The sequence below is a fragment of the Monodelphis domestica genome, chromosome 2, assembly GCF_027887165.1.
Source record: "Monodelphis domestica isolate mMonDom1 chromosome 2, mMonDom1.pri, whole genome shotgun sequence".
NCBI lineage: Eukaryota > Metazoa > Chordata > Mammalia > Didelphimorphia > Didelphidae > Monodelphis > Monodelphis domestica.
Genome location: NC_077228.1, coordinates 489,612,002 through 489,626,408, shown reverse-complemented (window position 1 = coordinate 489,626,408; position 14,407 = coordinate 489,612,002). Strand labels below are relative to the sequence as shown.

Here is a 14,407-nt window from a genome sequence, read left to right as displayed (position 1 = left end):
TTCCAAACTAGATGGCCATTTTGGTTGGGGTGGGGTGTTGGAGAAGAATGACTTCTTTGTGGCAGAGAACTCCCATTAAGAAAATTCACACTGCTAATGCTGATGAGCAATTATTCTGCCACTGCCTCTTTTATGTCCAATATGCATTTATATGTCAACATATTTAAGAAAGAACTCATTATCTCTCATCCTTCAAATTTCCTCTGCATTAAGTAAAGAGAACCACTCTTCTAGTCATTTATGTTCACAACCTTAGACTTATTCTCCATACCTCCCTCCTCCCTTATACCCCACACAAATTATTTACATAATATTAATTCTATAGACATGGCCTGGTTTGCAAAATAACAGCTCCTTTAATTCTATTGTTTGGCCACCACTTTAGTCTAGCCCCTCATCAATGCTGACTTGTACTATTAAATAAATAGCTTCCAAAGAAACTAATGATCTCTTAATCTCTTAATGGCCTTTTCTCAGTCCTCATCCTTCTTGATTTTTCTGCAGCCTTTAATACTGCCAATCATTCTCTTTTTCCCAGTGCTCTCTTCTCTCTAGGTTTTCTTATTACTATCCTCCTGATTAACTGCTCTTTAATTCTCCTTTGTCACATACTCATCCAAATAATGCCTGTTAACCATCAGTGTCCCACTGGGCTTTCTCTTAGGCCCTCTTCTCTTCTATATTATTTCATTTGGTGATCACATCAACTCCCATAAATTTCAGTATCATCTCTGCTGATGATTCTCAAATCTACTTATTCTGCCCTAACTTCTCTTTTGATTTCCAGTCTTGCATCTCCAGCTTACATTTAAATTCAATAAGTACAAACTAAATTTACTAAATTCTCCCCCATTCTAACTTTCCTATTATTGTTGAAGGCAATACTTTCCCAGAATATGATATAATGTATATCATATGATAAGGAAAAACAGAAGCCTACGTTTAAAAAAGAAAATGAAAAAGCAGACTTGTAGAATTTCCATCCTTGACTCCTCACTATCTTTCATCCCACTCATATCCAATCTGTTACCAAAGCCTGTTGATCTTATCTTCATAACTTCTTTCAAATATGCTCCCATCCCTCCTGTGACCATGCCACCGCTCTGGTTCAAGGTCTCATCACCTCCTGCTTGGATTACAACAACAGCCTGCTGGTGCAGGTCTGCCTGCCTCAGGTCTCTCCCTACTCTAGTCTATCTTCCACTTAGCGGTCAAAGTGATCTTCTCAAAGAAAAGTCATGCCATCCCTAATGCTTCCCCCAATTCAATAATCCCCAGTGACGCTCTATACGCTTTCAGATCAAATATAAAGTCTTCTATGTTTGATGTTCAGACCTCTTAAACTTAGTAACTTCTTAACTTTTCTCCTTACATCTTTATCCCTGCCATGTGCTACTTTTTGATTTAATAATCATTTAAGGAATGATTTCATTGATATAAGGAACTTTTGGATAGAGAAACTTCTACCAATGCAAGCTAGCATTTCCTCTGCCCTGTATAGCCTGGGAAAGGTGCTGAGACTCCTACAAGGTAGAGTGACTTTTCAGGGTCATACATCCAGGATAAGTCAATTGGACTTGAGCCCAGTTCCTATAATTCTGAGATGAGGTCTCTATTCACTAAGCCCCAAAGCTTCTCATGTGTATAGCACAATAAAAGTTACTTTTAATTTTTAATTTATTCTTTAATAATGGCTGATTCCTACATTTCTTCTTAGATATATTATGATAAGGAGGTAAATGAGTTCTCAAAAGTTATGCTAATATAGTATAATGTCTGATAGGTGCCAGTAAGGTGGAAAGACTTCAGGTAATCACCTAAGGCAGGATTGGCAAACCTTTTAGAGATCTTTGTGATTGAGTGCCCAAACTGCAACCCTCATACTGCATGTGAGCCCCCAGCCTTACCCCAGACAGGGGAAGGAGGAAGTGCTCCCATTGGGCTGCTGGGCAGAGGGGTGGGTCATGGGGAAAATGTCCTCAGACAAGGTGGAGAGGGGAAAGGGAGCAGTTCCCTCCAGCCCGCTCCAGCACATGTACCATATAGGTTCTCCAACAAGGACTAAAGGCTTTGAGAATTCCCTCAGGACAGCTGAACTGAGAGCATATAAATACTTTTAGTAGCTTGTCTGGATGAGAATGATGGTCTTCATAAGATTAAAGATTAGAATTACTTAGTAAATAATTCGCTACCATTTAACAGTCACAATAGACAAGAAATTTTTACATTTAGTAAGTTGTAAAGATAACCATAATGGGGTCTCTAACCTCAGCATGATTAAAATCCAGTAAGAGACAAGATAAACACACAAATAATCATAAAAAAAAAGAAAGTTGTGAAAGTGCACAAAGAAAGGCAGACAAGAAATACTAGGGTAGTTCAGAGGAAGAACAGAGCAGCTTGGGTGAATATGAAAGGAAGATTCCTTTGTGAGATGGAACTTGAATGTGTGTAGATTGCAATAAGTAGAGCTTCTGAACACTACTATTGTAACTTCAGGGCCTAGGCTTGGCTCTCTTCCATTTGTGGATTAATCTAGTGATTGATTCATTCATTCAACACACATTTAATAAATGTTTACTATGTGCTAGGCACTGGTGCCAAGCACCTGGGATATAAAGATTAAAAGAATAAGTCCTTGCCTACAAGGACTTTAAATTCTATTAGGGAAAAACAATATGTACACAGATAAATAAACACAAATCTATGTGAAGAAAATAGAAAGTAATTTTGTCAGAGGGAGCATTAGCAAATGGGAAATTAGGAAATACCTTACACAGAAGGTAGAACATCTCAACCAAAATGTCACTCTAGAGAAGTGTCCTTTCCACCCCACGTGCTCAATTACTCATGTAAGTTCCTTGAAGGCAGGTATTATTCTTGAGTTTTTGCCTTTTTTATATTCAAATAAGCACAGTGCTATCCATAAAGAAAGCATTTAATAAATGCTTCTTGGCTGATTGATTTTTTAAAAAAGAACAAATAAGTAAAACCTCAAAGAGAAACCAAAATATGCTAAACAAATATAATAGCAGGAAAATGAACTAATTATGATTGATGAAAGAAAAACTATAATGACTCCTCAGGGATCATGGAATGGTAACAAGAAATTCTAAGGTTCAAAAGAGAAATATATATATATATATTCCCCCAAAGAATTATAACTCACAATGCATAATATAAAACTACTATTATTAGGGTAGAAAAAATGAATCTATAATGGAGAATTATTTCTCTAAAGAAATTTAAGTTTTGAGAAAATAAAAGATTTTAGATATTGGCAATCAGAATGGTAAGAAAGACAGGACTACATTGCCATTGGAATTGAGGCTGGTCCTGGGCAAGGAATAGGACTGCATTGTGGATCTGGAACACAAAAATTTGCTACAATTTTCTGATATCACTTCTCTCATTAAGGAATAATTTTTTAAAAGTGAGATAAAACAAGGGAGGCTGAGAAAAGCTTTAAAAAGACACATATCAAAACTGAATAAAAATTAGAGTTTAAACCTGACACTTCAAAAACACTAACCTTTTTCTGTATTTCCATTATAGTCATAGTAGCAATACAAGTACTAAGATGAAAAATAGATTTATAAACTGTTTAAAAGATTCAGAATGGCTTTGAATATATCTCATTAATCCTCCCTATTAACCCTGCGAGGTAGATGCTAGAGTTCTTCTTATTCTCATTTTACAGATTAGAAAACTCAAGTGATTTGCAGATGATCAAAATTAAGCGTCAAAAATGGATTCTAATAACACTATGTTCTGAGGCCCTTTGCATAGGCCCTATAAGCAGACTTGATGGCTTTGCACACAAAGAAATCTGTCCTTCAGAGTCTCTTTCTATATTAAAGATAATTTGAAATTTTCTCTTTAATGATGCTGCTGAATAAAACAACAAAAACTTTATGATAAGACCAAGGTAAAAGAAAACAAGTGTGTCTGCATTCTGGTGTGCTCCTATGTCTTTAGAAGCAGCTGCTATATAGCCCTTTTTCTTTATATTCAGAAGAGTACAGTAAGCATAATCAAAGGATAGGAAACTGAATTTAGTACCCAGTTTAAAAAGTCTGGTGTTCCAGTGTCCAAATGTACACTCTGGTTGAGACTTCTATAAAGAAAAACTTTGACTTTAAAATGGTAAAACTATACATTAAGTAACTGGGAAGTAAATTTTCTTGGATGGGTTTTTTGGGGTAAGTTGTACTACTGACATAAATTTCTTAAGTTGAAACCTCAAAATGAACAGTATGTTTTATTTTTCTTTTCAACAGGAAATATTTAAATGGTTTGGTTATATATATTGAACAGAATAAATATTTATATGCAATTTAAAAGATGGCTGACAATCACTTTTAAATCATATTAAACCCATTTAACTTTGTATGAATTCTCTTAATGAAGTCATTATGAACCTTAGTTTCCTCATCTGTAAAATGAGGGGGTTAGTTTGGATGATCACTAAAGTCCCTTGGCTAAATCTGTGACCTATGGTTATGTTCAGAGCAAGGATATATTCTAGGAATAAAATAAGTTGTGAAATAATTAAGTTTTTTAAGAGTTAACCTTCAACTTCGTTTGTACAAGTAGTATAAGAAAGCACTTCAGTACAACACCACAGTCTAAAACTTCCCTTTTCATTGACGCATTATGTAGTTAAAGGAAGCACTGCTCTCAGAAAAGTTTTCATTCAGATTTGGTAGAGGAAGGCAGGTAGCATGGGACAGAAGGGAAAGCGTGAACTAAAAGAACAAATAAAATTGAAAATGCATAAGGGAATAATGAGGGAAGCAGACATATTTTGTGATCATGCAGAATGAGCCAGATGAATGAGTTTTGTAAATTAGACAAAACAGGAGAGAACCTTGGGATTCAGTTAAAATTTTGAACTGACACAGAATAAGGGGACAAAGATAACTGGAAGAAAGGAGCAAGGTAGAGATGAAGAAAATTCTAAAGGTACAATATGAGACAGAAAAAAAAAACATCTCAAACATCTGTTCATATGATGAAGGGGAAAAAAACAGAAGCCTAAATTTAAAAAAGAAAATTAAAATGCAGACTTGTAGAATTTCCTATACTTAGAAAAGGAAGATACTGGTATATTTAATTCTTCAGGCAAAGAATAACCGAAGAAAACATATTTTACCTTTTCAGATTCACCATTGCCCAGGGAATCCCAGTAGGTGTGTTAAAGGCAGGAAGGAGTTTCCCTGCCAACTGCACTGCTTTGTTCTTGAATACCTGAGACAAAAATATGAATAATCATAAATTATACCATCAATTTATAGCTATTAATTGAATACTCGAGTGTATATGGCACTGAACTTTGGAGTACAGTAATAAAGATGAGACTTTTCTACTGCTAGAAAGGTAGAGGGCTGGGATTATTATGCTAATGATTGGGAAAAGTACTGATGAAGATGAAGAAAGCCACCTAAAAGAGTTAAGTATAGAGGAAGAAAAAGAGATGTCCTGATATTAGTGACATGTGCATACTTTGGTATGCAAAAACTTAAAAGGAAAATGCTCTTTGTAAACAACTTTATACTAGTTTTTTTTTTTTCTTAGAAAGCTAGTTCAAGTCTGCCATTAAAATAGTAAAAAGAAAAGGAATCCTGAAGACTTACACTAATAAATCTAGATTCATGGAGTCATTTATTCTACCCATTTCTTAACCACCAAACTTCAATCCTTTTCATGCAAAAAAGACGGGAGGGAAATTCCTGTTCTAAGGATGCCTGGTAAGAATATTAAACTAAGTATGAAAAATCTCATTATCATTTTCTTGTAGTCAAACAAATAAAAACCAGGTGACCTACATCTTGTGTTTTGGCTAGTGTATACAGACTAAAAGAAATATTGTCTCTAATCCAACTTCAATTCAAAATTCCTTTATATTAATGCTTCATGTCCCTGAAAAATATTGTGATGCTTATGATAACAGGATATCCATGAGAAAATTTCAATGTTACTTCTATTTTCCCCTCTAAAGTGCCAAATAAAAAATTATGGTTGAAGGGGAAGAAAGAAGGCAGATGTGAGATGAAAAGAGAACTAGGGGGAAGAAGACTGGCCTGGGGAAGTCTTGACAAGGGGGAAATAAGGAGGGAGGAAAGAACAAGAAGGCCACATAAAAGCCTCTGGAACAAGGGATTCTGAGCAACAGAAGGTAATGATTGATTGAAGAGGAACAGAGGGCTAACTATGGAGAAAGCAGTAGTGTTGGGGAGTCTAGAAGCTACTGAATGAAGGAAAAGGATGACAAGAAAGGAACTGAAAGGAGAGGGGAGAAGGAAGGACAGAATAAGAGGAGGAAAATGGCTTTTTGGTTTAGTAGCTTCTTTCCTAAGTCACCTTCAATGTGATTGATCTGTGGAAAAGAGAATAGCAATTCTCTCCACTGTGGGAATTGCATACCCTCACTTTCTCCCTTCTTCCTTCACTTCATCTTGCTCACCTACTTACCTTCCCAGGACTGCCTGACAAAAAGGAAGAAATCTGGCCAGAAAATGAGAATGGGTCCATCAGATTCTTCCTATTGCTCTCTCCTAATCTCCTAGTCATACTCACTTCAAAGCAATTATCAATGAAATAGCATCTTTTTCCCAGAAATGAAATGAGGCACTCAAAGACACTGCTAATTTGCAAAGGATTTTCTTCTCAAATCAGCTTGTTAGAAATGTCACTTAGCCTTCTACCAATCCTAACATTCTTTGTCTATTAGCTTTCTACCAATCCTAACATTCTATTTAAAAAATTAGAAATAAAAATGTTTGGGAAACATTAACTTCATCCCATTCCCACTATAATTCGGGTTCTCTCTTTTATAATGTGTTGATTATAAATTGTCATTATAGCCAGTTACTGTTAGAAAAAAAATGAGGAACTAAATAGATTCTTTGGAAAAGGGTAAGTACATCAGTGAGGTTTTAGAAGCTGGAATGAAGATGAAATAAGACCACTGTTATAAAAAAGTAAGATGCTGTTTAGGAGACAAATATAAAAATGGACAAGAAAAAGATGACTCACATCAATGTTCTGTTATGGAAAGTGAGAGACTATAAGGCTAAACTCCTTTTCACTTCTGAGATTCTACAGTCCTTTGTTTATAGCTTTCTTGTAAAGATTATCAGAATAGTATGCTATATACTTAAATTGAGCTTTAAAGAGAACATTATTTTTAAGTTTGCAAATTTTTATTTGTTAGAAAAGATTTAATGTAGCAAATAGAAGCACAGAAAAAATTAGAATTGAAGTCTTAATTAAATATTTCTCATTCACTTCAATTTTGGGGACAGAAAAACAACTTTTTTGTTATTTCAAGGCTCTGCATAAATATATTTTGGTAGCCAAACTCAGTGATGTTTTATCTAGAGGAATCAGCTTGACTCTAGATGCTAATATGAGGAATAGAGGAATGTGATTGTTATCACAAACCTAATGAAGACATTTTAGATAAGACTACTAGTTACTTATAATAATATATTCACAATATTCCTACTTGGGATCATAGATCTACAGTTGGAAAAGATCTGAGAATCCATTTAGTTCAATCCCATCATTTTGCAGATGAAGAAACTGAGGACCAGGGAGGGGAAGTGATTTAAACATAGTCATATAAGTAGTAAGCTGTAGAGCCAGGATTAAAACTTGGGTCCAGTTTATAAAATAGTAAGAACTTAGAAAAGATGTTCAAAAATAATGTGCTGCATAGACACGAAAAATAAATAACCCAACTGTGATTCAAAGTTACACCTCAGATCCAGTTTAACTACCTCCTACTGTTGGTTCTAAGTGAGTACAAGTCTATATGCATTTATATTTATATGGACTGGATTGAGCCCTGGGCCTGCACCTGTGATTTCTCAGTGTTCCCAATGATGTATGTTCTCCACTAAAACAGATCAATACCTTCCCTACCTCTTATAATCATAGAGTACATATATGTGTTTTATATTATTCTCCTTCATGATCATGTTTTCTGCAAATTGACTTTTTATGTTTTCCTCAAAACTGGGTGACAAATAGTACCTTATCAGTCAGGCAGTGACATATTAAATGCCTATTATATGCAAGGCACTAAGCTAAGCACAGAAAAAGGCTTTCATGGAGCTTCTAGTCTAATGGGAGCAACAACAGGCAAACAACTATGTACAAACAAGCTAAAGACAGGATAAACTGGGAATAGTCTCAGACCTGGGAAAGATGGGAAGGTAGTGAGGGGTGGGGGGCCTTAAGTGGCACTTAAAGAAATCTAAAAAATTTAAAAGGTAAAGAGGAAAGAGTGCCAAGCCTATAGGAAATTAAATGGTCAGTGTGTTTTATAGAAGATTAGAATAGTATAAGAGGTCAGATGATAGAAAGAGTTAAAAGACAAAAAGCATTTTATATTTGATAATGAGACAAGTGAAAGCAACTGAAAGTTGTTTTAGAAGGCGGTGACATGGTCAGACCTGCCCGTCAAATGCAAGTGGCAGATGGACTGCAAGAGTGGGGAGAGAGAAAGACAAGAAAGCCATCCAGCAAACTACTGCAGCAGGCCAAGTGTGAAGCAATGCATGACGTAGAGGCACTGTTAAGAGTAGAAAAGAGGGCAGATCAAAGTGATTTTAGGAAAGCAGAATCAACAGGACTTGGTACCTGGCTGAATACAGGTAGGGGAAGAGTAAGGAATTGGGCATGATGGCCAAATGGCCAGCCTGAATGACTGGAAGATGTTACGTGTCCTTCACAGGAACAGGGGAAACTAGGGAGAAGGGAGGGTTGGTGTGAAAGATACTTATTTCAATTTTGGACCCAACGAGTGTAAGATTATAGGATATCCAGCTCAAGATGTCCATTAGACAATTTGAGATGAAAGGCTGCAGTTAGGGCTGGACACATATATCCAAGAAGTACAAGCATTACACTTCACAGCTGACATGATGAAACCAAAATTCAGAGAAATCATGAGGTATGACAAAAGCCACACAGCTTCTCGGTCCTACATTCCTTCTAGAAAACCAATATCTAATCTCTATCAATATTTATAGATTTTGTCATTATGTTACTTTTATAAAAAATGTTCTGTAGCTAAATTGGTTTGGGGAAACACTGAAATAATTAGACATTTTAAACAAATACCTTTTCTTTCCTTTCAGTGAAACTTTTTAGGAAAGTTTAATAAGCTAAAATAGTAAGGGTAGCTTAGTAACCCAGTGGTTAAAAAACCAGCCTAGAGATAGAAGGTCCGGGATTCAAATCCACCCTAGGACACATCCTAGCTGTGTGACCCTGGGCAAGTCACTTAGCCTCTATTGCCTAGCCCTTATCACTTTTCTGCCTCAGAACAAATACATAGTATCAATTCTAAAGCAGAAGGGTTAAAAAAAAAAGACTAAAAATAGCTACTGTTAGCTTTTTTATCATTGATAGAACCTTTTCATCCTCTAAAAGAGGCAATGAAAAAGGAAACTGAATGAGAGAATTAATGATGGGGAAAAGTTGTCTAACAATGTACTGTCATCCCAATGCACTCTGTGACAGATCTAATTGTTGGGAAATTTGCCTTATTTTGGAAAAACAAAAAAATACTGCATGGATAGGAATATATAAATCAAAATGTAAAAAGAAACTTTCTTACATCAAACATGTGTCTGCTTCTAACAGTAGTGAAAAGGATGATGATATGGCTCACACTGAGATAAAGCAGAGTCTTTACTCGGACTGTCTCACATGAGTGACAAAACAACCCTGTAATATAGGTGCTATTTTATTCCTTTTCCATAGAAACTAAAGTTCAGGGAAACTTAATAACTTGTTCATGGCATATGTTAAAGATTTGAAATGCACCATAGTACATAGCAAAATAGCTTGGAAAGAGTGCTGGGTTTGGAGTCATAAGAATTATAGCCAGGATTCAAATCCTGCCTATAACTGTAGAACCTCTAAAGTCTCTTCCAATTCTCTTTTTTCCTTTTTTCCCCTGATTTGATGTTTTATTTTCCCCAATCACATATAAATTTTTAATATTTTAATGTAAATTACATAAAAATTTTAAATTTTTTTTCCCAAAAAATTGTTCAGTCCTGAATTCTCTTCTTCAATCCCTCCCCTCCACGTCTAAGAAGGAAAGCAATCTGATACAGATTTTACTTGTGTAATCATGTGAAACACTTGTCCATATTAATCCTTTTTGGGGGGGGGGGGGGAGGAAAAAAATGAAATATAGTATACTTTGCCCTGGATTCAGACTTCAGTTCTAAAGATACTTTTCATCATTCATGAGTTCTTTGGGATTGTTTTAGATCATGAAAATAAGTTATTCACAATTGTTCATCTTAGCGATATTCTTACTGTATATGGTGTTCTCCTAGTTCTGCTAATTTATTCTTCATCAGTTTGTGAGAGTCGAAGTTTTTCTGAAAGTCTTCTGCCTATCATTTCTTATAGCACAACAGTATCCCATTACAAACATATACCACAACATGCTCAGCTATTCTCCAGTCAATGGATATCCCTTCCCATTCTAATTCTTTGCCACCATGAAAAGAGCCGCTATAAACAATTTTCTCAGAACAGGTCTGAGTTCAAATCTGGCCTCAGATACTTGCTAGCTATGTGACACTTAACTCCTATTTTAATAAGTGCTTCATCTTGTGAGAATTGAGTGAACCACACTGACTCCATCTTGTGATTTAATTCTAGAGCTAATTTAGTTCCTTTTCTATTCAATTATGAGCCTAGTCCAAATTTTGTCCTGTGGAAAAAAAATTTTAAACCGTGCTTTTCTTCTTAAGAGTCACTACTGTGTATTGGTTCCAAGGTAGAAGAGAGGTAAGGGCTAGGCAATGGGGATTAAGTGACTTGCCCAGGTCACACAGCTTGGAAGTATCTGAGGTTGGATTTGAACACAGGACCTCCTGTCTTTCAATCCACTGAGCCAAATAGCTACACTCCCTGTAGAAAATTTTATTCAATTGTAGGAACTGGAAGAAAACTGTAATATACCATTTGAACCTACCCCCTGTGTGACTGGAAAACTGGGCCACCTCTACCTGCTGTTTAGACCCTGAACTAAGGAGTTAGCTTATGTTCCCTAGAAACACAGGCAGATCTTAAGTCTGATGTAAGGAGTTTTCTCATAATTGTGTAACTCAAGCAACCAATATGTCTTCTCTGAAAGTCCCCATACTGATCACTTCTTGTTTCCTTGTTCTTTTGTTTACATTTGGGAGAAGGGGGACACACACCTCTTTGCCTGAATTCAGATAACTGTACCTTTCCACTTTCTCCCTCCTAACTTGGAAAATCCCTAATATTTCATCCAATTAGAATCAGATTACCTAATGTTGTATTGTTTCTTTTAATTTTTTTTTACTGTAATGTCTGTCTCCCCCATATTCAGAGTCCACTACCGAACAAAGTAGGGGGCTTGGTCCTGATTTGTTGGGCAATTGCCATGTACTGCTTAATAAACTGATATGCTCAGAAGATCTGAATTTGTTTCCTCAGTTACTTCATCTTTTGTCCATTACATTACAATCTATAAAATGAGGACACAATGGAGAAGGAAATGGGAAACAACTTCAGTATCTTTGCCAACAAAATGCATGGGGTCATACAGAGGCAGACAGAATTGAATGGCTGAACTATATGTATTTTGGATAGATAATGCAAAATGATAACAGGATTGACTCAGAACCATACAGGAAGAAAAAAAACTGGAATATTTACAGAAAATTGCAAAGTTCCTTTAAGACTCCAAACTTCTCCCCAAAATGGAGGATCCTATTTTCAATATCAACATTATGTTAGTTATCATATGGTTAAGATTACAATTAATTAGAATAAATGTTAAATTATATTTGGATTCACAAAATTAATTTCACAAGATTAGGAACTGTAAGATCTGAAAAAAGAGACTGTAAACTCCTAATGATCAGTGTAATATAGCAGCCAAAAAGGCAATGAGGACTTAGGAAGTACTAAGCGGCAATATTTCTGAACACTATACTATATACACTGGCTAATTCACAACACTGTGTAATATTGTGGATACTATCTTTTAAGATGGACAATGATGAGCTTCAGCTAAGAAAGGCAATACAGATGGTGAAGGAGTTGGAGATCATGAATAAATGAAAAGCATTTACTATGAGCAAAAGCACTGTGCCAACCAGTCAGGATACAAATAGAAAACAGTCACTGACCCTGAAGTGTTCACATTCCAAAGAGGGAGAGAACACCAATAGGAGATTTCAGCTACAAATAAGATGGAAAGGATCCATAGTACTGAGGGTGCAGCTGCAAAGTAGAGGTGATGAATCTTCTTTTAGTGATAAATATTATTTTCATTTATTAAAACCATATTCATTTCTGATGTTAAAACATTTAACAGTACAAATGATGCTCGCTGCAAGAACTTCCCTATCCTGTGGTCATTCAATGTGGCTGTGGAGGTGGCAATGGCTGCCACATTTCCTAAAGTTGGGGGTCAGTTTGCATCTGCACAAAAGATGATGGCTGAAGGGACTACAAGCTAGATGAAAAGCCAAGGCTTTGGGTCAGGGACCTAGGCTATCTGTATCAGAGTCTGAGGGGATGTGGGAGTCATGATGGTGGTTTAATGTGCACTTCACAGGACCCCTGCTATCTCTTCCACATTTGTAGGAATGGCTAATCTCTTCTCTACAGGAATTATTTCCTTAAATGACTAATGAGTGGTGTGACCATGAAAAATGTGGGTTCAAGACTGTGAATTGCCAAAACTGTAAAAATAATTTTAGTGTCTTGATTTTATATCAAAATTAAGTGGTCACCATGATAAAATTCCCAAATATGAAATACCCAAGTCAGCTGGGTTTTATGGAGATTTTAATTAATATGAATGAAGGAATTAAGGGAAGGGAGAGAGACAGAGTAAGAGGAAATAGTAGGAAAAGGCTAGGGCCTAGGCCAAATAGCCTAGGCCTTTCTCTTTAAGAGAGAAAACTAAGTCAGTCTTTTATCCACTCACCACAAGATTTTGTCCCAAGCAAAACTCTAGTGTTCAGAGAGACCCTCCAATTCAGCTTCCAAACTCAACTAAGTTCAGAGGCCCCAGCTCTGAGCTCCTGACCTCCTTTTAAAGAGAATTTTCTCCTATGTCACCTCCCCTAAATTTTCACATCTACCAATCACAGTAGGTGCTTTTGACAGGACTGACCATTCTTAATTCACATCTTCTTTTGTTATCACCTTCTCTGAGTAGACAAAAACTTCACACCTCTTTTGTTAAGCTTGCATTTTGTAAGTTGTTTGACCTTTTAGTGATTAATTTAACCTTTATAGGTACTTAGCACCCTTTTGTATTAGATCTAAAAACAGAGGTAGCTTAGGGTTTTTGCTTCACTATAAGTTGGGGACTTTTTCATTGTTCCATCAGGAGTTTACAACTTTATTTTCCCCTAAAGTATGCCTAAGTATGGATGGAGTAATGTTAGAGTTCCCAATACATTCCTGACCAAGTACCTTCATTGTTTAAAATGGGGAATAGCCTTAACCAAATGTTCTAAGGTAGAGTCTGAGAAGTTTAAGATTCACAGTGGTTAGGTCATAATCAGGACCAGAGAGGGAGGTAGAGGAGAAGGTCATTTGTTTGTCTTTCAACCACAAATGATGAAAAAATGAGGATTAAATAGTATTATAGATCCATTCTCCCACAGAACTTGCTCCTAAATGATGGGTACAGGAAGAAGGCTGGAAATAGGGTCAGTTCTGGAGAAAACTATTACCCTAGGGCTCTTCAGCCATAGGAGGACCAGTTAAAGGAACTAGGTAATTAGCATAGAAAGTGGGTCATGCACATTGAATTTAAGTATTTAAAGAGCTAACAAGTAGAGGTATAATTAAGATTTATTCTGCTTGACCCTAGAGAAGAGCTTGTAACAATGAGTAGAATCTGCAAATAAGTATTTTATTATAAGGTTTATTATAAGGAAAGAAACCCTAAGGATAAGAGCTATCCAATGGAAGAATGGGTTGTTTTGGGAGGTAGAGAGTTCCACAGCCCTACAGGCTTCCAAATAAAGTCTGAGTAACTACTTCTTGGGTATCTTTTAGAAGGGATTTTTTCTTAACGCACAGATATGACTAAGTAGTCTCTATTATCCCTTCTACTATGCAATAATTCAGATGTTTGAGTTCAGAAGGGCCATTGCCAGAGTACAGGTGCAATAGTGTCTTTTATTTAGAGGATTTGAATGTAGAAGAGGTAAATAGCTGTGGAATAAGTCAGAGATAACAAAGACAAGAGAATGAGGGAGCAACTAAAGTCAGGAATAACACAAGGCAGAACAAATATCTTTACTAGGATAGAGTCACCAAATGGCTTTCTGGAGTAAGACAGATCTCAATCATGATCGTTTAAGCAGCATTC

At 36.1% G+C, this 14,407-nt stretch overlaps 1 protein-coding gene across 4 annotated transcripts in view; it reads right to left on the bottom strand.

Moving 5' to 3' along the window:
- Positions 1–14,407, bottom strand: part of MAN1A2 (mannosidase alpha class 1A member 2) — a 267,616-nt gene that overhangs the window by 84,052 nt on the left and 169,157 nt on the right. For all 4 annotated transcript variants that reach the window (XR_008916779.1, XM_001362742.5, XM_007485274.3 and 1 more), the window contains one exon: positions 5,156–5,250. Coding sequence is in view for 3 of the 4 variants with exons in the window: in XM_001362742.5 (XP_001362779.1) it covers positions 5,156–5,250 (95 nt within the window). In the remaining variant the exon portion in view is untranslated. The remainder of the gene's footprint in view (positions 1–5,155; positions 5,251–14,407) is intronic.